At 45.4% G+C, this 24,895-nt stretch overlaps 2 protein-coding genes across 3 annotated transcripts in view; both read left to right on the top strand.

Annotated features, from left to right (window-relative positions):
* MYO5C (myosin VC) overlaps positions 1–3,235 on the top strand; it is a 38,557-nt gene extending 35,322 nt beyond the window's left edge. The window contains exon 41 of the mRNA XM_040601018.1: positions 8–3,235. Within this exon, the coding sequence (XP_040456952.1) occupies positions 8–160 (153 nt within the window). The 3' untranslated portion in view covers positions 161–3,235. The remainder of the gene's footprint in view (positions 1–7) is intronic.
* Positions 3,236–3,365: 130 nt separating this feature from the next.
* The window catches only part of GNB5 (G protein subunit beta 5), a 29,877-nt gene continuing 8,347 nt past the window's right edge, over positions 3,366–24,895 (top strand). The window contains exons 1-8 of one of the 2 annotated variants that reach the window (XM_040601014.1): positions 3,366–3,466; positions 5,446–5,589; positions 11,057–11,168; positions 15,453–15,589; positions 17,296–17,337; positions 17,895–17,971; positions 19,470–19,602; positions 23,513–23,656. In XM_040601014.1, coding sequence (XP_040456948.1) covers positions 5,464–5,589; positions 11,057–11,168; positions 15,453–15,589; positions 17,296–17,337; positions 17,895–17,971; positions 19,470–19,602; positions 23,513–23,656 — 771 coding nt within the window. In that variant the 5' untranslated portion in view covers positions 3,366–3,466; positions 5,446–5,463. The remainder of the gene's footprint in view (positions 3,467–5,445; positions 5,590–11,056; positions 11,169–15,452; positions 15,590–17,295; positions 17,338–17,894; positions 17,972–19,469; positions 19,603–23,512; positions 23,657–24,895) is intronic. The other variant, XM_040601015.1, reaches the window with a different exon arrangement.

Raw genomic sequence — 24,895 nt, 5'->3', positions numbered from 1 at the left:
ATTTCAGGCTATGCTAAACAATCGTGAGGATGTTCCACAGCTGATGCTCGATACCAAGTATCTCTTTCAAGTGACATTTCCTTTCACCCCCTCTGCACATGCCTTGGAAACCATACAAGTCCCCAGCAGCTTCAAACTTGGCTTTCTCACAAGGGTTTAATAAAACCAATTCATTGGTATTTCCTCAGAGACTGCACAAAGACAGGCAGACTTTCATGGTTCGTTTCTCCAGCTGGTGGATAGTATGGCAGCTTGCAGTGAATTAGACTGTTAAAAACTTGTTCTTGAGTCAAGACTTAAAAAAGTAGGAGTAATTTTGCGTAATTTCAGCTTTTGATTTCCTTCTCTCTTTTCTTACTCTTCTCCCTTCGTTACAGTCCTACAATGATGACTTTATATCATCAGCTGGACACAAAGCTAACTGTACAGTTTTTTAGCCCAAATCTGACAAGAAAAACATTTATCTGACAAGTTTGTATTGGTGCCCTGTCAGCACCAGTCAGAGGGGAAAACTGCCATGTGATAAATGTTATTACTTTACAATTTTCCTTGCCTTCGCTTCCTATAACAAGATTATTTTTTTCCCAAGGTAGTTCTTTTCATTGCCTTGATATATTGGATCCATTTTACAGTAGCTTTCACCCTTCTATACTTCTTATACCTTTATGCCTTTCATAAAAGAAGTCTTTTATAACAGTTCCTCCAAAAGACTGTAGTAGGAGCTAAGGGAAGGTCCTTCCACAGGTGTTTTTTAAAAAAAATCAGTATAAATAGCTACATTGAAATTGGGGAACTGAGATAAATCTAAAGAGAATTGCTATTACAAACCCACATTGTCTTTTTGTAGGCATGCTGCCTTGGCTCGCTGAATGCTTGCATTGCAGTGCAGGCACAGTAGACAGCTCTTCAGCCAGGGGAAGGACTCGGGTACTCTTCTTGAAGACAGATTTCAGTTTTGTTCTCTGCAGTGACGAGTCTGGATTTTCATATCAGTCATTATAATAGAAAAGTCAGATACAAAATTCAAAATTGAATTACAAGCTTGTTCCCTTAAAAACAGGAGTCATCTCCTGGTTTGGCTCCATCTCTGGTGCAGTGCATTTCAGAATACACACAAAGTATTCACACGTGTGCACACCATCTTTCTCCCTTTCTTTCTTGCTGGTTTCACTCCTCCAGTCCAGACACTGAATAGGAGTGAATGCAGCTGCTGTGGTCTGCTGGTACTGATAAACCAAGCTTATTTCCTTATATTTCATCTTTATTTATTTAATTTCAGTTGCAAGATCCTTAGAAGTAGAAGTGGTCCCCCTTTTTGCTTTTTTCAGCCTTCTTGCTGTAGTCAGAATGCAACAACTTTATTTTGTCCTGGACCCTGTCAAAACAACTGGAGAGACAACATTCACCTCACCACAATGATGACTGTCCTCAGAAATTTCTCAGTAAATAATACTAGTTTTCTAGCTAGTCTATTAGACATAGTTATTGAGTACTAAAGCTTTGAAATATTGAAAGGATTTTAATTAATTTAGTTAATTTAAATATTACATTAAGGAACAATTGATTGGATTTTTTTTATTACACAATGTTAGTACTGCTTGTTTAGTTTCACAGAAAAATCTGTAAATATAAAGAAATCATTCTTGCTATTTAGTGTTCTTGGTGTTTACTATGTACAGTGAAATATTCACGGTGATAATCGCAGAGATATAGTCAGAATACATGAAGGAAGAATTTTGTGTTTTGTTCAATAACAATAAAAGCTGTACAAAATATCACAGACATCTAGGTAGACTACCGTTTTAATCAGTTAAATAAAGTAGCTTCTAAATCAATTTGTAGTGCTTTGAGTGGTGCAATAGTTATATTTTGAGTGTGGGATCATTTGAGAGAAGTTACTTGGAACAATGTGAACATTAGTGGATACTGTCTGTCTTGTATTGCACCATAAACATTTATTTAAAGGTCGGGTTGCTTTGCTGTAACATTGTGTATCTTCCTGTCAGAGTGGTGTGCTGTCCTTGGCTCCTTACGAATTTCTGTAAGTATTTTAATGCAAAGGAGTGTTGTTACTGTAATTCAAATATAGCCTTTTCTTACAGTTCCTGGAGCTGTATGTCTGCCTGGGACAGTATGAGTAAAACCACAGCCCACCCTTGCGGCTACATCACACTGAAGCGTCAGAAGGCATGTATGCCTTTATGAAAAAAATTGCTGATCAAGGAAAATTGTTCTGGTAATTTGATGCTAGGTCGCTTTGAGAGGTTTGTGTGAAGTATGCTATTAACACTGTGTATACAAACAAAACGGATTTTAAAAAGAAAGTTCAAAATTATCAGTGTGTATTGTATGTACTCAGAAACTTACCTTGTTTTTGCTGACATTAATGCCTCCAACCAATGTAAAGGTACAAAATGCTGTTTGTTACCTTTCTTCTAAATGTAAGGAGCAGTTTTAGTGAAGGCAGATACATGAAAGAGGCATCACTGAGGTTAGCTTTCTCCTTTACTATCGTTCTAGGAAAGTTATTTCGTTCAAATGGGAAAATGTTGAATGATGATCCTTCCTGCCATGGGAAAGTACTGAAATGGCTTATGGAGAGATGTGTTAGATGTTGTCGGCATCTTTGGATGTTGTTAGACGTATGACTCCTGCAGTTTCTGGGAACAGAAATCAGCAGCATAGGTGGTCCTTTTAAGTCCTGTATTCCTGTAATTTCTAATAAAAAAGATTAGGACAGATTACTTCTACCCAAATCTCTGCTGGTCTGAGACCTAATTCACACCCCCACCTCCTTTTGTCTGGGATCCTCCTGACTATCAAGTGCAAACATCTAATGGCGTGACTTCAGTGACTGCAATAGAGTTTCAATAGTAGATGTGACCTTCAGCACTTTCAAAATTTTTCAGACATGTTTTCATAAATTTCCTCAGAATTTTTTCAGAGTGCAAAAAAGCAGCAGTTTTTAATCTCATTGATTTAAAATTTATTGTCTTTAAACAGTAATTGAATAGTAAAAGTATAACCAAGGAAGTAGGAGCACGGACACTAATCGATTTGTCTGACTTAAATTTCAGTAAGAATATGAGATAAATTTAACATTTGACAGTGCTATTTGTCAAAATGTCAACTTGATAGCTGGAAAAGCCAACCATCAGTCACCTCCCCAGTATGTTTAAAATCTAACATTTGGAAACCATCTAAAAATTGCTGCTATATGAAACAGGCAGGTAAGATCCAGTCTGCCTTATAGCTTATGTTCTTTATTCTGTATTCTGAAAGAGGGAAGTTAAGATAAAGCCTTTAAACTATAATCATCAGTACAACTGACCTGAGGGGATACAACCAGAGAGGCTGAGCTTTAAATAGCCTTTAAGTAGACTTAATAGGAAGGCTGCCTTTCTCCATTATCAGTTGCACACGGCTTATTGTCTTGAGAATCTTCAGGTTCCTGCTGTTTGAAAAGGTGAGTCATTTTTTATATTTATCAACAAGATTCACTGTACAGAATTTCTCTTTAAGCAGCGTACTTACTCATGTTTCACCATGCCACCATTTTTAAATTTCTGCTGTAACTTTAAAAACCTAGTAAGTTTAAAATTTCAGGCTACAGTGCAAGAAGCTGAAATCTTTTTAGACTTTTTTTGGTTTTAATAGTTTATATCTTTATAAAATAGTATGCAAAAAAATACAAACACATACAGATGTGTTGTAAACAGTCTCAGGTATAATACTGCTTTTTAATTATTCAGAAGATTCATTGGCAAGATTTTGTAACATCAAAATTTCATCTGAATTATATAATACTGATCGTAGGTATGATTCACCCTATATGTTACTCCGGCAAATTCTCACACTTTATCAAAGATTAATTCTTCCCAGAGTATTTATTCCAAGCCTGATAGATCCTTCTCTAAAGTCTCTAGATGTAGTAATAATACCTTGTTCAAATAAGATGGCATTTTTCCCTGTAATATACCTTCATTTCACGCTACTGAAATGAAAGTTTTCCTCCCAAAGTCTAGTTGGCCTAGTGTCTTGAGGCTTCACACCAAGTGTGTCACCTGAGTTGCCTCAGTGGGAACCACTAACTCTAAGAACCTCAGAAAAACAGGTTATTCAGTTGTAAATGCCCAGTTTTAAGAGCCTAGCAGAACTGAGGCCGGGTGCTGTACTCACTTTAAAGCTATGAGCAGTACTAGCACAGGGAAGCTCCCTGAAGGGATGGCAGCTTGTGGTCTCAGGCTCATCGTTTGCAAAAGAACGCCTTAAAAACTGAAGGAAGAATCTGTTGCTTTTTGTGGAATGGAATGTCAGCTTCCTTGACTGCATGTAGCTGATGACTGAAACTGCTCCGTGCAAGTTTCAGATTAATGCTCTGTAGTTCTTTTCAGGACAGATTGCTTCCCACATGTTTTGGGATGAGGTTATGCGTCTCCTGGAGACAACAGCAAAACTTTTATTGAGTGTGGGCAGGATTTCTGAGTTTATCATCTTATTTTTCAAGTAGTCCACTGAAAAAGTAGCAGAGCGCAGGCAGGTGCATAGAATAAAGTTTGGTTTGGTTTTCAAATAATGTCCAGCCAAACAAATTCTAAAATCTGCATAGGTCATTGAATTTCATTTCTTCCATTTGAATCTCTCTTTGCAATAACTTCTTCTATTTGTTAATCATAAACTCATTATTTATGTACAAGTCTAAGTCATGTTAAAAGCTTTCATTTTAGAAGTGGTGAAAGGTCCCATTTTCCCTTTGAAAAATGTACAGAGAAAAAGGACACTGCAGTGTTATTCTTGTTTGTTTTTCTGACTCTCAAGTAGTCTTTAATTCTCTGTTGATGATAGTGCTTTGATCCTGGAGAAGCCTGGCTTGAGAACAAAAGTGGGTCCTTAATGACCCATCTTTCAGTGTGCTTGATGCATCAGTTTCTGCTCAAGCGGCATGTGTTTGTAATATTTTTGTAGCTGCAGATGGAATCCTAGGTCATCTCTTCAGCTTTAAAAATAATGCATAATATTGACTATTTAATTATACAGTGGAAAAACAATAAATATTGATCAGTGCAGATTTCTCACAAATCCAGCTGTTGTTATGCATTTCTGCTGTCTGCTGACAGTAGTTAAATAAAAACAAAGAGTAATTTTCTGCATGTAGTGAATCCATGTGCACGGTGCACGTTATAATGATGTGTTGTCAGTGCACATCATAACACAACATACGTGTGTTTTGCTTTGTATTTTTCTTCATAAAAATATTATCTGCAGAGCATGTGACTATCTTGCATATAGATACAGTTTGTCAAGCTCAAGAGGAGATTAGTCACAGAGATTATCCAGCCTACAGATGTCTATATACAGTCTAGGCTGCTTTAGCTAGCAGAGCAGTACTAGGAAGCTTTGCACTGCACTGGAATGCACTCCTTCCTTCTTCTCCGTCTCTTTCAGCTCTCCCGAACCACAAAGATGTGCGACCAGACCTTTTTAGCAATTGTATTTGGTCCATGTGACAAGTGCTCCAAAGAGAAGCCCCTTAGGGCTGTTTACATCAAATCAGAACAACTCAGCTACTGCTCACTATGTGTGGAAATGGTACGTTATTGATTTTATCAGCCAGAATGTGGAAAGACTGCAAAAAATGGGGGTTGGGTGGTCTGTTACGTTGGATTTTTCTGGACAGCAAATAAGCATTGCTAGGCCTATAGGCTGCCAAACAAACACCTCTGCAGACACCTGGTGTTTCTACAAGCCTGCAACAGAGGTAGCCCTGGGGTTTAAGGATATTTTTCATGATTCTTGATTGGAAAATGGCCATGAGCTTTTCCCCCTAGGGTACTGCATTCCTCAGCTGTGCAAATTTGATGTGCCTGTCTAAACTCGGCTCTGAGGTGTATGTGTGCAAGTCTGTTTGGCCTATGGTCTTGAGCGTTTCCCATTACCTTTAACAGAACTTCCCCCAAAAAAGATTAAACCATTGTAATAAGGTCATTCACTAGTAACTAGGGGATATGAAGTTCCTCTAGTCTGCCTCAATAAAAATGAGACACGTGTGAAGCGCTGCCAGAACTCCTTTGTGGCCCACATTTCATGCTGAGACCTTGTTGTCCTGTATGCTATGTGCGGTACTTGGGTGAGAGCTGGGAGCTGCTACAGTGCGGGTAAGGTGGGAAAAGGTTGCACAGCAGTGCAGTGTCTTCATGTGCATGCATCACCACAGAGGGTGGTAATGGGGGAGATCAGCAAACCTGCTAGCCTGACCAGCAGGTCCTGCTAGAATACCTGCATGAAGAAGGGATGATGTTGGAGGCTTTCTAATCTCCAGCAGTTACTGGTGAGGTGACATCCCCCACTCCTGGTAGAAAGCACTGTTCGAGAGAGATCACAGTGGAGTTTTTTAGGTGAAATACAAAGCTGAGGTCATGAACCTGTGTGGTTACTGAGGAGCTGGTCTCCAAAACTCCTTTTGTAAACTTAAGAATTTTGTTGTCCTGATTATACTCCAACTTGGAGTAGCTTTATTTTATCTTCCTGAACCACTGTACATTATCAGTTGGAGAAAGCACCCTTCACTGTTTCCTCCCCAGAGCTGGTCTCTACCGTGACTGAGTAGGGTCCAATAGTTTGTTATATTTGAGTGTCAGATGAAAGGATCTCTTCAGGAATGCTAAAAGGTTTGACTATCTGTGTTTACAAAATACTGTTTTGCAGGCAGATGTGACCACTGATTTGGTGGTTGTAGGTGGTGCAGTGTGTACAGTTTGCTGGCTGACACAGCACATTCTCATGAGTTACATTGTTTAGGAGGAAATTTAGATGTAATGACTGCAAGACAAAAGACAGTCCCTTCCTGGTTTATTTACTTCTCTGAACTTTGAAATCGCTGCTTTGTTCAGGTCTTTCTTGGCCAGAAGCCTGTAAATAGCTATTTATCCAGTAAATTTTGGTATGACTTGATAAACGTGTGGTGGAATTGCAGGAAACTGGCTGTTTGATGTTTACAGTGCTTGCAACTTTCTCCTTGTTATTCGCATTATGGAAGTTAGACTCTTTCCAGCTGAAACAGCTGCTAGGTGGAAGCAGACTGAGACTTCAGGAAGAATTGTGTCAGTACCTAACAGCCTGTTAGGCTTGCTATTAGTGCTGCAGTAGGACCTCTGGTTGATCTGGCTTTAGCTTGCTTTTTCATATTTACTTTGTAAAATATTTAAAAACAAATATTCAGAACACAGAGTTCTTTGCACTAGCACTGAAATACATATAGGTAGGGAAATTGTATCCTTTGCTTTTTTAAATTGTTTTTTCAGAGCTGTGGGTATGCTTTGGCTTATATCAAAATGCACAATATATCCTTGCCACGCTTGTGCATGTGTTTGTGGATGCATGTGCATAATGTGGTGTATAATTGGGTGATATTTTTGCCACTTCCTGATTTGCACATCCACCAGCTAATTTCAGTCCAGCAGGTGCACACATGCATTTTCATCAGGCAGTCTTTGCGATTTCTCCAAAACCAACATATACTGAGGGATAACAGAATTGGAGATTGCTGATTCCCAGTGTTGAGATCATCCTACTTCAATTGTTTGCCTTTTAGATAAAATAATCTTTCTCCCTCTAGAGTTTTGCCTGCTTTGGAGGTGGGTGCTAATCAGTAGAAACTCAATCAGTGTTTGCTGGTTTAGTCTCCCCACAGAAGTATTAGTAAATTAGCTTATAATTTAAAAAGAGATCAACTGGTGACTTAGTGAGAGTGAAAGCTTAAAGACCGAACTTTTAAGATAGGCAACAATTTGTCACATGCTGTTAGATCCTCCATTTTCCCCGGTGTCCTTATTAACGGAACAGTACCAACTTTCTTCCATGCATCCCCATCTCTATAACCTGGTGTATTTGCCATGTGTGGAAGGTGGGTTTATGATTGCAGTAACAGCTGGTTTTGCCACAATTCTTGGTGATTAATGTTTCTATAGCAGCTCCATAGAATAAGGCCCTGTAGAAAGATGACTACTTTCAGATTGGTTGCCTCAAAATATATGAAGCCAAGGAGTCAGCTTGCCTTTGCTCCATCGGGAAGAGTCAGAGAAAAAAGCTGTCTTATAAGAAGCTGTCCTTGTTTTGCGCAACTTGGAAGCTCACTGCTGCTGTGGACATAGTAGCCAGTTTGGAAGTGGTCAGCTTTCTAGGGAATGCTGGTGGTCAGTATGAAGCCACAGCAACAAATACTTTTATGTGCCAGTTGTTACTGCACAATTAATGGATCATAACCTTACGAAATGAAGTTCAGTAACTTGTTCCTGCTTTTCCATACATTCCACCTACCATATCTGCTGTGCATTTTGTCCTGTGCCAAGGTATTCTGAAACTCATCTGAAAGCAGAGACCAGACTAAGAGAACCTATACTTTATCTGCTGCCGCTGACTGAACTGCCTTCTCAGATTAAGCATGCCCTCAGCATAGTGATTCTAATAAAATGTTGTAATACCATTTACCACTTACAATTTTTTTAAGCAATTGCTAATACATTGTTAAAAGTATATTGCCTTCAGTATGGTTAGGTTTTACGAAAAGGGAGAAAAAAAGCGGCTTGATTGTTTACTAAATGGTAATGTTTATTCTCTTTTAGTTGACCTAGTACTATGTTATCCTCTAAATTAATCTGACACTGGTTCATTTTATTTAAAGCTCCCAAGTGCCCTTACTCTGTGGGGTTTTGCATGTTTAGCTAATGATTACATGGGTAGTTAAGCAGCTCGGTCAGATGAGCTAATTTTTTTTTATTATTCAAACTAATGAAATGTGCATTATGTATCACACACTTCTATAGCTCACTCTGTTTGGTACAGGCTTCTCTTCCACCTCATGGCTCTGCTTATCCCTGTCATCTCAGAACTAGTATCATGTATCAGTCTGAACACGTATGGTTCCCAAAGACTCTCACCTTCTGTGCTGTTCTTTGTAGATTTTTTTAATCCCATTGCCCAAGGCAGTGACACTGTTTGAATCAGTAAGGCAAGAAAGCCTGAGTTTTTCACTGTCAAATTGTTCCAGCTGCCTGACATACAGGTGTTATCTAAGCCGAATTCCTTAGAGCTGATGCATTCCTATCAAGGCCAAGAAATTTCCTAATTTTTTTGTTAAGTTTAACTTCTGAGCCCCTTCATACTTATCAGGTGTCAGAAACAGGGCATTTGTCATTGATCAGAATCCTTCAAAAATGAAGTTTCTTCTTCAAAATCTTCTCTTGCCACTCCCCCAGGACACACCTGCATCATTGAGTTTAATATAAGTGGGTTTAATTTTTCAGACATTAAGATAACACACTAGAAGCTTCCTGTCACTTTTCTGCTAAAATATGCTTTTTTTGTTGTTGTTGTTGTTCTATTGGTAGCACTTTAAAAGTTCTGAGGTTTTATTTCCTTGGCACCGTCTGTGCTGGAAGGCATTTCCAATGTGCTGTTTACTCTGAGGGGCTTTGAATGATGTTCCCATATCCAGCAGTATGTGAACTCCACAGATTATACTGCCTACTTTTGCCTTTGTAATACTGTACCTAGACCAATGCAGTTTGGGATTCAAAATTTCAAGTTCAGGGTTGCCTGTGTGGCCATCAGGCTGGAGGGGTTAGGTCACACCAGTGTCTGTGGACAATGAGAAGACTGGAAATGCATCCGCTGTATCTGACTCTGCAGTGAAGGTAACGCAGCTCCTGCCTGCAGATCCAGTGACTTGAGAGAGCCCTGGAGCACATGGCCAGGCCAGGGCCTGAATTCAGCCTCCGGAGTGACGGGGAAGAGCTCTGCCCACGCATCCTGGGCGGACAGTGACACTGCTGCTAAGCCCAGTGTGGGAAAGGACTTTTATTTTCTCCCAGACCCACACTGTGTTCAGGATATGCCCAGAGTCTAAACAACAGCTGCAAACACGTATTTTCTTATCTCCCTTTCCAATCTTGGCCCATCTCCAGGTTCAACAATAGCCATTGGATTGTCTATTTTCTGGCGAAAGGGAGACAATGGGAGTCAATCTGAGCAAAGTTACTCCGTGTAGATCAAGGACAATCACTTTAATAAGAAGAGGACGTTTTCAAGGAACTCCCCTTCCAGGGAACAGAAAGCCACAAGGCCGTGTGGCGTGTCCCTGTCTCTGGAAGCATCGGCTGCTCAGTGTACCCAGCACGTGGTCCTGATCCGTACCCAAGCAGAGCCTGCAGAGCTGTGGTGCTGTGCCCTGGGCTGACACCAGCACCAAGCTCTGGGGGGCTTTTTGTGCCTTTTCGGGTTTTGGAAACTGGTCCCTTTCAAGGGCTGGGAAGGCCACAGACCCTAATGTGCTAATCTGTGTGTAGGGTAAAGAGGTGGCTTGTTTAAGGGCTGGGTGGGGGAGGAACTCTGATAACACGAAGTTTAGAAATGAGGAATTTGAAGCATAGTGGAGTGAGGAGTTCACAGCACTGCATCCATCCTGCTGGTACAGGAGCTGGGCCAGGGACCTTCTGGGTGACTGAGTCTCCCAGTGGCCCCTGCCCATGGGAGTGTAAGGGAGTGATGCAGCTGAGCTGGAATTTGCTAAGCCTGGACAGGATCCGTCTTCCCAGCCTGATGCTTTAAAATGCCGTTGGGGTAACCCATGATTCCACACACACAGCTTCTGTGTGCAGCTTCTGGTAACGGACCAGTTTGTGTACGAGGCAGAAACCTTCCCCTTTTGCCCGTGTTTCGGGGAACGAAGCCCCTGGGCTGGGCTGTAGAGCGGGACCCCGCGGGCAGGCAGTGAGGTGGGGGCTGGCGGGGCTGCGGGGGTGTGTGTGTGGGGCAGCCGGGGTGGGCTGCGGGGGGCTGCCGGCCCTGCCGGGCGTTGCTCCGCACGGCGCCTGGTCAGGTGCTGGGGGAGCCCCCGGGCCAGCCCTGGACGTCAGCGCGGGGAGGGGAGGGAGCCCGGGCCGGCTCCGGCGGCGTTGCTGAGGCAGCAGGAGCCTCGGCAGCATCCCCGGGAGCCAGGCGAGCAAACTCCTCCTCCCGCCGCGCTCAGCTCCCCTCTCTCCCCGCTTCCTTTGCAAAGATGGCAACCGAGGGGCTGCACGAGAACGAGACCCTGGCATCGCTGAAGAACGAGGCCGAGAGCCTGAAGGGCAAGCTGGAGGAGGAGCGGGCCAAGCTGCACGACGTGGAGCGTGAGTGGGGCCGGGCCGCGGGCGGCTGCCCCGGGCAGGGAGCGCGGCCGCCGCAGGGCCGGCGCGGCGGGCCCGGCCTCGCCGGCGAAACGGAGCGTCCCGCCGGCGGCCCGGGGCGGCAGCGCGGCCGCGGCGCGGGGAAGGCGGGCAGCCCGCTCCGCAGCGGGGCGCGCAGAGCGCTGCCCACGGCGCGCCGCCGCTCCACGCCTTTGCTGGAGCGCGGCCCCGCGGCCCGGGCGGTGCGCGGCCCCGGTGCTCGAGCGGTGCGCGGCCCCGCGGCCGGCGCGGTGGGAGGCGGGCGGGGGGCGCGGGCGGCGCAGCCTCCCTGGGCGGGCTGCCCCCGCCGCGGGGCTGTGGCCTGGCCGGGGCCGCGCTCCCCGCACGCCTCCGGGGTGGTGATGGTGGGGGAGGCGGCCGTGCCCACCCCCTCCGTCAGCGGCGGGATGCGTTTGCATCGGTCTGACGCCCGGCCTGGCGGCGGAGACAAAGGTTAAAGCCAGCCTGCGGGAGGCCGGTGGGGATTTGCTTTCGCCAGGCCAGAACCTCCCCCCGGGTGGAAGGGCTTGGCAAGGAACCTTGTTGCCGAAACCGGCCCCTTTTCCCCACCTTCCCGCAAGGAAAGGGCTGGCAGGGATGCGGTGCTGATGCCGTGGTGCGGGCAAGGGGCTGCTCAGCTGGCCATGCGTAACTCGCTGCTGTCAGCTGCGGCTGCGAGAGCCATGGTTAACGGCACAGAAATGACACCCTGAGAGAGCCATGGCTAATGGCACAGAAATGACAGCGGCAGATCTCAGCCCTGACCCCTCCTATTCAGGAAAAAATAAGCTAACCTTATTTTTATGGAGCTGCTCAAATAGGTATTAATTAATCTGGCCTGAGATATAAAAATAATTTTATAATTTCATTTCTATAATTGCAATGATATATTGCAGAAGCGTTTTTTTTGAGAAAAACCTGCCAATTACTGCATTCCCCTGAAATCATATAGCTCACTTCATTAGAAATATCAGTGGGTCATCAAAACTTTTATTTCATCTGTTTTGATGCCTTAAATGCTGAAAAAGAATCTGAGCCTGTATCCAGTGATGTAGCTCTTAGTGTTTAGCAAGACTGAGGGACTGGTAAACGTTCTTAAATTTCAGGTCAGGGAGGGTTAAAAGATTTTTTTTTCCCTGCAGTAAATAGAGCATTTTCTTGCCTAATTAGACAATCATATCTTATATGACTGTCCTATCAATGGGAATCATTAAACAGATGGAGGTGGCCTCATTGCAGAAACATTACCATAAATCATCATATTCCTGCAGTATAATTTCTGTATCGGCAGTAGTGGGGCCTCTGTTTAACAGACCTCTGAAGTGTACACTTAAATCCATTTTTGCTCACAAAGAGTTTTGACCTGTGATTGCAGTGATACCATAACTGCATGTCATTGATCATCATAGGGTATTTGTGTCTTTCTTGTATGTAAAATCTGTAAAGTTATGTTGGAAGCCCCTGTTTCCATAGCCATGATGTGATTTCTAAGACAAAAGTCTTGTGCTGCTGTAGAACAGTGCTCCCTCATCATACTTTATATTGTTGATTCTGTGTCAGAACATCTTTGCACTTGAATTATCCTCACAAACTCAAAAACTATTTCTGCGGAGGTTGTGAATTTCAGAATAAAGCACCTTTTTCTATTTTCTGGCTTCCCGCCCCCCCATCTAAAATTGTATCTTTTGCATTTTTTTTCTCTGATCATGACTTTCCCTCTATGGTTCCCAAAACAAACAGCTGGCTGAACTACGATTGCCCTTATTTGTTCAACTGGTTTTGAACAGCAGCCCTCAAAAGTGTGGATAGGAAAAGGAAATACCAAATGCGCATTTGATTTACAATCTTACATTTTTAAGTATTCAATTCTATTGCTTAAAATTTCAGGTGTAGATAAATTTGTTCTGTTTGCGCAATCCACAAACTTTTAAGACCAGAAGAGACCATTAGGACCAACAGACTTCCAGGGAAGAAAAGGTCAAAGACCCAGTAGTATCTGCATGAAGTCCACACCTCCTGTTCAGGCCAAACGATGTGTTTTAGAATAGCCTGTTTTATCTGGACCTTTGTAAAACCGCTCAAGCTACTTAGTGGCTTTAGGTGATCTACTTGCTGAGTGCATAATTTTCAACTATCTTGAAACAATGTTGGAGAATGCTTCAAAATAATTATCTGACTAAAACCTGTGCTAGGCGGGTGCAGGATTATTATGGCTGTGGTTGGAGATAAGCGTCCTCAGAGAATCAGTAAGGCTAAACCAGACAATTCCACAGAGTCTCGGCTGCGTTGACATAATGGAAACACTTTGTCCATTGTCTGTTAAACATTTGTTTTTCCAGATATGTTCTGGACACAAGCATCTTTCCAGCTGCCATAATAACCCCCTGTCCTGTGTTTTCATGCCTGGTGATCGGATCATTTGGCAGGTTTCCATGGGCAGAAATAGGGGGAAATGTATCTTTTCCTCAGTGGGTTTATATAGTACTTTCTCAGAAACTTGCTTCTGACCTCTTTTTAGAGATGGGCTGGACAAATTGTCAGGAATGGTGGACAGCACTTGTCCCCTGGCTGAGTGAGAGTGGTTGAGCAGAGATTTCAGGTGAGAACACGCTGGTGCAGCCTGTGGGGCTGGTGGTTTTGAAAGACAACTCTTGAAAAGCTAATCCACTAGAAGTCAGTCTCTGCCTTAGGCAGAAATTGCTCCCCTGACCCCGTGCCAGGGAAGAATCTCAAAGTTCCTGGTACCTGCTTTCTTGCTGGGACAGCTCTTCCTAGCCCATGAGCTTTCTTGCAGCTCTAGAAAAATGTCCAAGAGTAAAGCAGCAACGCAGCCCCAGAGCAATCGCCTGCAGTATGGGATGTGGAGCTCAGCCTCCAGCAGGTCTTGGAAAGCTGAAGATTTCCTCCAGCAGCTCATGAAAAGCATGTGAGCTCCTGCATTTATTTCAAAAGGTTTGTTGGGCATTGCCTCTTAGCTAACAGCAGCTGGATCATCTTAGGTTTCAGCGTGGACAAACACGCCACGCGGGGAAGCCCTGGATCCTATTAGCTCTTCTCTAGAGCGAGTCCTTTTTAATTCTGGTGCCAGGGTCTTGCCCCAGGACCTCTACTCTGCTGTGAGGCTTGAAGCAACTCTCACCCTCCCTGATGCCCCCTGTAAAGTGTGTCAGAGCCGCCCAGAGTTACATCATGACGAACGCTGGGTGAACAGTGCTAGAGCGAAGCAAATAGATTTCCTCAGATAACGCTTTCTCCTAGGCACGTGCAGATGACCCCAGCACGAGGCATCAGGGTTGTATGGGACAGCTTTGAGTTGTCAGCTGCAGTGGGATGAATCTTACGTCAAAGTGAATTTGCACAATTGGAAATGTAAATTTGTTGGGTTTTTAAGAACATCAGCTTGAATGTACTGCTGTCAAATGAGGTATGAAAGAACTGATTTCGCCACCAGAGGATGCTACTCAGGGAAGTTGCTTGCCTGCCCTTTCTGTTTCTCTTTCCCATAAAAGAAAAAGCTGGCCCACCCATGAAGTTCCTCAATGTCCACAGACACTGTTGAGAAGTTGGGTGGCGCACTCTTATAGCAAATGCCAGGATTCCTGGCTCGTTCCGAGCTGTGTCCTGGCCCTCAGTGCTCCCCTGGCCACCAGAAGAGATGGCACAGCAGAGAAGTCGTTTCCAGCGCCAGCGGCTAGCACGTGTATCCCGCTGCGCCACTGCCGTGATGCTGAGAGCTGACTGCCACTGGGAGTCTGACATCCAGAACAAGTGTTTTACTATTGAAACTTTGGAGATTTGATGCTCACCACCTTCTTTTGTATGACTTGTTTTTTTCCTCTCCAAAAACCAGTAGTGGTCTTCACTTCTGCTGATACCTTGAGGCATGTGTTAGACTGGAGGCTGCCTGTGTACTTTCAAGCCTCAGTCAGGTTGAGGATTTCCCAGTAAGAGGGATCAAGGGGGTAATCTGTTTTCCAGTTATACCTGGGTGCGTGGTCTGCAAGGGCTCCAGCTGCTACAACCCTGGAATTCAAGCCCTGAGTGAATTCATCCTTATTTTATCTGGTGAATATGTTCATACACTGCCCACCTTGGTTTTACGAACTTCCAGCTCTGAAGCAGAGCTCATTGGCTTGCACCATAAACTCAACATCATTGATGAATTCCTTCGGGTGACATTACTCACAAACAGAGATTTGCCAGGGCAGAGCTTTGATGCAGGGTGCTTTAACCATCAGCTGTTTGCAGTTCATCAGGTGGCGGAGCGTGTGGAAGCACTGGGCCAGTTTGTGATGAAGACCAGGAGGACCCTGAAGGGCCACGGAAATAAAGTTCTCTGTATGGACTGGTGCAAAGACAAGAGAAGAATTGTGAGCTCTTCCCAGGTATGCTGGTGAGCGGGTGTTTTTCAAAGCTAGCGTTGGGCACTATACAAACCTGTTGTCTGTGCTATGTATCACTCTTTGCAGATGATACCCGTGTGTAATGGAAATGTTTTCAAGATGCCCTTAAAGCAGTTCATTGGCAATATATTTGTTCAGAGAGCATAAACCCAAGCATCTGATCATCGCTATACCGGTTGTAGCTAATACCCTAAATATTTCTTGTCCAGTCATACACAGATTTTCCTCATATCCCCTACTACAGTGGAAAATAGAGAGGGCTCACGTGAGGCCGCTTTCATTTCCTTGTTCTCTACAGATAAAATATTTAGTAATGATTTCAGTTTGTGTGTTCAGAGAACATAATCAGGAAAAAGGAAGGGAAGAAATGTTGATTCTTCTAGAGATTTCTGCGCACAGAAATTTCTGCTGCAGTCTGTATGATTAGTGTGACCTTGAAAATCTCAAACATCCTGCCAAAATTACTGCATTTACTTGGGCATTTTGAGAAACAGTCCTAACACCTGCTCAAGACCAGTCTCATGAGCTGGAGGAGGTAATGAGATAATTGCTTTCTAGATCCCCTGGTTCGTTCTGAGCCCAGTATGGCAGTGAGTGAGCTTGTTGCATCTCACAGCTGTTCATTGACCTATATGAAATCTGTCAGGGTTCTCACTTGAAGGATAAAAATAGGCAATCTGCATTGCAAGCCACCTTCAGTTACTGTGAATTTTTACCATTCATGGTGATCTCAGCAAAGAGAATAATTTTAAATAATGTCACGTTTTTTAAAGTGGTTAAAATGTCAGTGTGTAGATCAGAAAGCTGAACAGGCAAGTTGTAATGCATTTTTGCATTTTTTACTCTATTTTAAGAACTCTAGTGAGTCCTGGTACAGCAACAATTGTTGCTCAGTAACAAACATTTTGCTTTCATGGCACAGGGAAGGTAGCGGTATTATGTGCATAAGGCAAAGTAGCTGGCGTGAGCGTAGCCGGCATACACAAAGTGGTTGTGTTGCTCTCTGTGGAGGGTTCTTATGATGGCTATTTAGTGATTGTATCAATGGATAATTGAAGGTTAAGTAAGTGTAGTGAGAAGTAAAGGGAAAACCAGGAAAAGACAGGAAAGGGAAGATGAATAAACAGTGCAGTGTCCATAAATAGTCCCCGTGTGTGCTGCCAGCTCAGCAAGCGATTTGTAATACAGGTCACCTCTTGTAATTGTAAGGCCGACAGATACCACTTGGGAGAGGTGGCCGGCTTTGCAGGTGGCAGTTACAAGCTGGGAGAAACACGTGGTGGCTGAAAGGAGCAAGAGAGGGCTCGCTAGGGACAGTTCCCTGAGGTGATGGTCCTGTCCATGGCGTGTGCTGCGAGTGAGGGGAGTTCTCATAAACCCCTTAAAAGGGAAGGGAAAAAATTGAAAGATTAGATCATCATTTAAGCTGTCATCAGTCATCTCAGTGAGGAGGAAATACGCTTTTCTTCTGGTCAGAGAGGTAACGGTAACTGGTTCTCCTGAGGAGTGTCTCCTCAGTGCTCCGGTGGACCATTGTGCTGTTGTTAACATGGAGACAAAAATTTCATGATGTGACAGACTGGGGGATGGAGATGAGCAGAGGAGTTTTCCCTAAATTTGGAAAGTAGGGTGACAGCCATGTCTGGAAGGCCTCAATTTCTCTCTCTTGTTTGTATGCTTTCATTTAGGATGGGAAGGTGATCGTGTGGGATTCCTTCACTACCAACAAGGTAAATGAAACTTCAGCAAAAGTTAAATTTCTGTGCACAGGGCAAATGGTGGTGGGATAAGATGGAAGGCTGAAGGGATCAGACGTGTCAGAGAAGGCAGCGGGACGGTGGGATAACATGAAACATCCACCAGCGCCTCAAACGAAGGGGCCCAGGGCAAAGCACCCCCCTTGGCCTGTCTCTGAGCAAAGTGCCTGTCAGGGCACTGGAGTCTGGCGTGCTCTCCAGCAGGAAGCTCTGATCCTGCCTCTTCGCTGGCAGGGAGGGCTCCAGCCGGGGGCATAGCCCAGCCAGCAAAACAGAGGCCTCTCCTGGGTAACCCCTGTAGCAGGTGCCATGTGTGATCACCCAGCATCCTTCAGCCATGGTGTTCGCTGTGAGATGGTGCTGCTGCTCCTCCAAGCCCTGCCGGGGCTGCCTCGCAGCACCCTAAAGAACAACTTGTTTGTAACTCACTTTTACACGTGCAGCAGCGGTGGCCTCTTGCTGTACGCTGCTGTCCTTGCACTGAGCAGAGAAATGGTGACATCACAGTTTAAAGAGGTGCTGTGTTTCAGGAACACGCAGTGACGATGCCATGTACCTGGGTGATGGCGTGTGCGTACGCCCCATCTGGATGTGCCATTGCTTGTGGGTAAGTTCCCAGTTTCCGCAGCTGCTTACACAGAGAAGCTTGATTTGCAGTGGCGTCCCCGTGCCTTCAGATGCTGACAGCTAGGAGTTCGCGTGCCTTGCTTGTGGGTGGAAGGACTACATTCAGTGTCTCTGATTCTGTTCCCATAATGGCTCGTACACATTATCTCCCCTGACTTCAGTGCAAGAACATTTGTTGTGTAAGCATGGAAAATAATCCTCTTTCAGCATTTATATCATGGGTTAGGAATTTTGCATGCATGCAACTTCGCTGTTCCAGTTTGGTTGTGTGTGTTGGATATATTTTCTAAGGGAGAGAGGTTTTAACCCTGTTCTTCCTTTGTACTCCTTCTCCTACGACATAGAGAAGGTTAGTCATTAACGATTACCAGCACAGGAATAGATCTTGCCAAGACGGGGTGGGGAGAAGAAACCCCATCCCTGATAATCTTCTCCAAGTTTTCTGAGGGCTCAGGTTTGAAAAAATTGAGTTCATGCAGGGGAGAAAACAAAGAGATGAGATGCTGGCAAACCATCTTTTAAAAAGGGACTGGGTGGATCAGAGAGACAAAGCAAGTTTGGGGTGAGAGAAGGGAACAAAGGGAGACTTTACTGTGCAGCTTGACATCTAGGAAGCAGTAGGCACAGGCAGGGAGGCTGCAAAATGTGTGTGGAAGGGGAGTCCAGAAACTGTATATTCCAACTCAAGTTCGAAGGATGGCAAGGAAGCTCTGTCTTGAGACTTGTAAGAGAGACAGGGAGGGCATATATGCATTGCACTACCTAATTCTGTATTTCTGTTGTGCTGTCAGTTAAGTGCTGTGCACATAATATAAGGCACAGAACCAGCACCTAGGGGTGTACTGGGATCCCAGGCACTGGGGCTGGCCGCTCTACTGCGGCTTTAGAAAAGGCTCACGTACAAGCCAGAGCCTTTAGAAAAGAGTCCCATGTCTGGCCTGGGAGACACAGCTTAACTGGTGCAACTGTCCGGGAGGTCAGTAATCCTGTTGCCTTTTTTCCAAACTCTCCTAAAAGCCCTGTCTTCACACCCCCTACTTGCTATACCATCTTTTCCTTAGGAGTTAGGTCAGATTTGTTAAGGTAGATAAATAATGATGCTGAAGTACTGATACATCTTGCAGTGATGGATGTCAACAGAGAAATGGCGGTCTGGCTGTATGTGAAACATTAACCCTGAGGTGACTGCTTCCTGGTTTATACTTTTGTAAGGTTTCATTCAGTGCCATTTATAAACTCGATGAGGGTAAAGAATACTGAGGCGCAGCTGTTCGAGTTCTGTAAAGTAGCCAGCCTGGTGAGGCAGCTGGGGCTTCCCTGCACCGGGAGATCCCGGACAGCACAATACAGGGAAGTCGGTACTTGTAAGGGTTTGGCAGCGCAGCACTGACAGGTGGTTTCCTTCTTATCACCACTCGCCTTTTGTCGTTGCAGTTTTAACCAGTTCTCTCTGTTATTGCTATTATTACTCTCTTTAGTGGCCTGGACAACAAGTGTTCTGTGTACCCTCTGACATTTGACAAAAATGAAAATATGGCTGCAAAGAAGAAATCGGTTGCAATGCACACAAACTACTTGTCTGCCTGCAGCTTCACTAACTCAGACATGCAGGTAAATGCATTCCCTCCCTGCTGCTCACCGTCCAGCAACACCTAACATCAGCTGCACTCGTACACGGTGTAAGTAACCTTCCTTGCACCTGGAGCGGACGGGGCCACGTCCTGCCCCATGCAGGGGCTGCTGGAAAACCCTCGCTGGGGGCAATGAAGGTGCTGCAAAAGCTGCTGTAAGGAACTGCTGGTCACAGCCCATGGCCAGGCTGTCATACCTGCACCCTGCAAAGGCCTGTCGTCTCTGCAGACAGAGCTAACTGGTACCAGTGTGTTCTCTGCTCGCTGGGTCTGTGCTGGCTTGTACTTTCAGGAGCTCAGACTAACACCAATAGTTAAAAACCCAGTTCATCTAGGGCTAGGTTGGGTATGTGCTGTGCCAACTGATGGAGGCTGTGTTGTTTGTCTGTTTTGTCCTGGACACCCAGCCAACTTTGCTTTTGCTTTCATTCTTAGGATTTTTGTTTGTACCAAGTGAGATATTTGAGCTTGAGGGTGGCCCCCCAGGGCCAATCCTGTTGGGCGTACATGCAGTGGTTTGTGTCCTTGAGGGAGAGGAGTGATGCTATCCCCATCTTGCAGCTGGGGGCTTGGAGCACAGAGGCCCACAGTGGGAGACGATGGCAAAGCCAGGAACTAAGTGCAGGTCTTCTGAGGCCAGGCCAGCCTGCCTCTGTAGTGAATATCTCAAAAGATCTCTTTCTCCAGGAGCACAAAAGATGATGAAAGGAGTCAGGATAATCCCCTTGTCCTCTTTGTTGTTTTTTTTAATTTAATTGAAGCTCTGCTCAGTGCAGCTTTGCAGCAAAATAAGTGGTAGAAGGGAACGTTTTCATTGCGCTCTGTCAGCAGAGCTGCTGGAAGGGGAACAACTTGTTCCCTTCTTCCAGATATTTGAAGCTCTTCTGAAGGAGTTACCGGCTTTTATTGCTTCTATTTCAGGACATGAGATGCCTGAGAGTATGTTGTTGTTTGTCATTCTATGGTTTCTGTAATGACTCCGAGGTGCTAATTTAAGTCCATTGCCATGGAAACCAGTGGTAGAGGTACCCAGCGCTCAGGCTTGCTTAGCCCTGACCTTACTGTGAGGAGCCCTGCATAATTAGAGCAGTCTAATTTAAGTGGAAAGTTTTTTATGAGATAAAAAAAGGAATACTGGTTTTCTTGTCCGTATCTATATGCATCATGATTAAATCCTATGAAAGGAAAAATAGATATTGATTTTTCGTAATAAGAAAGAAAAGTTGGGTTTTTTTTCTGCATATTAAATACAGTGAGCCACATTGATATTGAAGGCAATGTATTACTGTGGTTAAATAATACCACAGTGGATTGAGGTGCTTTATATTCAGTGATTCAGAGATTTTTTTTAAGACTTTAAAAAGACATTTTCTTGTGCCCGATAGGCTTAGAAGTGATCATTTATATCACTGAACGTTATTGTTGAAACAAATACATGCAAGTGGATTGGCCAGGCTTCTGTTAGGATACTGTTATGCAAGGGATACTAGAGAATCCCAGGTTTCTTATCTTTTTCCTTTTACATAACAGCCTCAGAATTAAAATGATTCACTGACTCTGACAGTGCAGAGTGCAACAGGCTCTGTGCCTGCAACAGCACTGTGCAGGAACCTTCCCAGCTGTGTGCGGAACAGCTCTGCTCTCCTGGCTCACGCCACCGAGGGCTGCGGTACCTGTCCTGGAGCAGCCCTAGCACATGGTGGAGGTGTCCCCTAGCCCAGTGTCCCTGCAGCTGCTGCTAGGTGCGGTGAACACTGCTGCTCTGCCTCGGCTGCTCTCTTAAACCACAGCTTGGTTTTCCCTCAGAGGAGTGAAAGACAGGGGAGGAGCGTAAGGAGTTGGTGTGCATATAGGCATCTGACAGTGCAATAGAAAGAGGGGAGATCTGAAGGTGGTTCATCATTGATTAAAGCCACTCTTGGGCTGTGTGGGTGCTGAAAGAGGGGTCCCATCCTTGCTCCTCATCATGTTCCCACCTCGGCCGAGACTGGCGCTGAGCTGCAGGGCTGGGCAACCATGCACTTTGTTCTTGGTGCCCCAAATCAGTCTTGCCAGCAAGAGCCACCCCCGCCTCAGCACGCAGAGAGCTGGGGAGCCTTGCTTCCTAAATTAGGTATCTGCAGCTCTGCAGTGTGATAATGCTCCCCACGTGACGATGCTCCACGGGTATTAATAGCAACAGTTAATTGGGATCTCAAGTGCCTTGCACAGGGCAGCCAGCCATGCTCCCGGCGCAGGGAAGCAGGATGCAGCCTGTGGCCATGCAGAGGAGGCAGAGGTGAGGGTGGCCCCTCTGCCCTCAGCGCTGCTGCCAGCCTGTGCGTGCTCCTGGCGAGCAGGGGCTGTGTCCCTGCTGTCCCCTGCCCTGTGCAAGTCCTGCCTCTTGCCACCAGGCGCCAGGCGAGGATCCCCATCCCACACTGCTGGAGCCCCTCGTGCAAGCAAGCCAGAGTCTAATAGCAAAGGTTGTTAATTCACTTCTGGTTCTGGATTTTTGGAGGGTCGTTTTTGTTTAGCTTGGTTTGGTTTTGTTTTCAATGGCGATACCCTGAAGTTGAGCCCATGACATTTCTCTTTAGGCACTAGCCAGAGCTCTGAGTTGACAACAGACCCTTCCCTTACACCTTTAGCTGCTCCTGTTCCCCTCGTATCTTTCTTACATGCTATTACAAGAGCAAATCCTCAGAGCTGAAAGTCTTCATTGCTCAGCCAAGTACAAATATTCCTCAGAACAGAACAGTTCATTGATCTAGGCTCAAAAGCTGGCCAGAAAGACAAGTCAGGACTTTCTTCTGCTGTTACCATCTGAGAGCATTAGCGTCTCTGTACTGCAGGATTTAGAACAGTCTGTTCTGCAGCTTTGCAGACCTCTGTTTATGGGAGGAGTTTTCAGAGCATCTGTCAAACATGTTCAGTGTTTAACCTTTATGCAACACTGTGAATGGTTTCATGATTGTGTGATCATTTTCTTCTTGAAAAGTGTTTTCTTTTTAACTTTTAAGTACCCGCTGGGATCCCTTGAGTTTCACTGACCATGAGAAAAACCTGTGTACAAGACTGAGAGCCCTCCTGAGTTTACCCTTGCCTCCCTCCACACCAGTGCACAGGGACCCTTTCAACCTACAGAATTTGTGATTGCATAACAGCTTTGGGTGCCAAGGGGAAATTTTGAACAATTGAGCATCATCAGGATTTAGCCACAATAACAAGCGCTGATCACATGTGCTTTCTACAAGCACTGTAGCAGATGAGGGAATAGCATGTGAGCTATGTTCGGTCAGTGTATGTTCAAGCCCTTTCACACACAAATGGTTTTGGACAAGTGAGAGGTGATGGACTTACAAACAACTGTCTAGACAGGCTTACTTCCCTTTCAGAAAATCCATGTCATAAGCCCAATTAATTGGGTTTAACCTGGCTGTTTCAAGCACCAAAAAAAAAAATTTAAACAGGTATACTTAACTCCGACAGTTCTTCCCTTTACCCAGGTTGAATTCCAGCAGCCTAAATATGGATAGGGTTACATACAAGGGCAGGCAGGAATACCAGTCTGGTTCTACCTCCTTTTTGGAGGATATGGAAATGCCAGCAGATCCTTACTGCCATCAGTTCTCCGAATCCCACTGCACAAAACTGACCATTATTGAAATGTTGTGTAGGTATAGCTGTGTCAAAACAGCTCTCATTTCCACTCTAACTTCTTTCCTTAAAATTAAAACCCACAAACCGTGCTTAGATTCACATTGGGTTTATGGCGTTGATTTATTGCATAACATTTCATTACATTACTGCTGTTCCTGGTGTGTGTATAGGATGTCCGTTGTTTTTTTGTGAACTTGAAGATCATCTGCTGATTTTTGTGTTGTGACTCTTCTTGCCACATCCTACAGATCCTGACAGCAAGTGGAGATGGAACTTGTGCTCTGTGGGATGTTGAGAGTGGGCAGCTTCTACAGAGTTTCCATGGTCACGGAGCTGATGTCCTGTGCCTGGACCTGGCCCCTTCTGAAACGGGAAATACATTTGTCTCTGGGGTAAGCAGAAGCTTCCTATCACAATATGAAATTAAGGAACGTGGCAGGGAAAAGGCAGCAAGGCAGGGGGCTCGTGATCTTATTGAGAGAGTGCTGGAGTATGTGTTGGAAGCCCTGGTGCAATCCACTCATTGCAAGCACATTTTCCAAGCTGGAGCAAATTAAACCCCTGACTGTGGGGTCAAACCCACCCAGCCAGTCTGACTGCAGTTCTGCTTACTTAGCAAATTCCACCCCACACCAAAGCAATCCAGCTCGAGATCAAAACAACGCCTCTCAGGGGAAGGGAAAGGCTCAGATTTAAAGCAGCGGGCTCGTACTGCAGCGGAGGTGTGATAGGAGCCCAGCACAGCAGACTTGCCGCGTTTGGCTCCTTTCTCATGCCCAGCTCTCTGGAGCTGGATGGGATGTGCCAGGAAGCTGCTCAGGGCATCAGAGTGGGACTGCAAATAACGTGTGTGCCACTGTGGCCCTCAACTGCTCCCCAGAAGCCAAGGGGTACAAGTGGACACTGGCTAAACCCTTGTACATGCTGGAGCAGGGAGATGAGGTGTGGCCACATCTTCAGCTGTTGCTGAGTCCCCCGTGCCTTCCAGTGGTACCAGAGGCATTTAAAGCTCCTTCATCAGTCAAGCGCTGCCTGCTCCCTGTCCTGGCCCAGAGGAACACCCAGACCTCTCTGGTGCTGCAGGACTGCTCTGGGAAAGTACCCAGGGCATCTTCTGAATCTTGCCCTGCTGCTGAGGGGTCGCTGTTCCTGGGCAGCCAAGCCATTGGCATGCAGCCTGGCAGCCAGGCAGGCAAGGCACAAAGGTGAGTGGGATGGGGCTCCGCTCCTTTTTTGAGCTGATATCCGTCAGAGACTGAGTGTGCAGAGACAGAGGCTGGCAGGGGCCGAGAGATGACCTCTCTTACTGGTTTCTACTAGTAACTTTGCGGAAGGGACCTGGTTTCTGAGCCCCACCAGTGCTGGCCCAGGGCTGGCTGTATGCCTGCTGATGGAAGTGCTGACCATGGATTAGGGGATTCCACTTGTGTTCGGAGTCATGGTCCCATCCCTACACAGTAAACCTGTACCTCTTCTGTAATGGCTCTTTTATCAAATTTGGCTGGCCCATCAGGAGCAGAGCCCAGCACTCTGGCCCACTTTGCCTGCTGCTAGCACAGCTGCTCCGAAACGTGACTGAAAGCTAATTCCATCTGAGTGCATTGCTCCTCCCTGGCTTTCCTGTCACTGAG

The sequence above is a fragment of the Falco naumanni genome, chromosome 7 (assembly GCF_017639655.2).
Source record: "Falco naumanni isolate bFalNau1 chromosome 7, bFalNau1.pat, whole genome shotgun sequence".
NCBI classification, from domain to species: Eukaryota; Metazoa; Chordata; class Aves; order Falconiformes; family Falconidae; genus Falco; species Falco naumanni.
The sequence above is the reverse complement of the archived record's forward strand: the minus strand, read 5'-3'. Positions and strand labels throughout refer to the sequence as shown.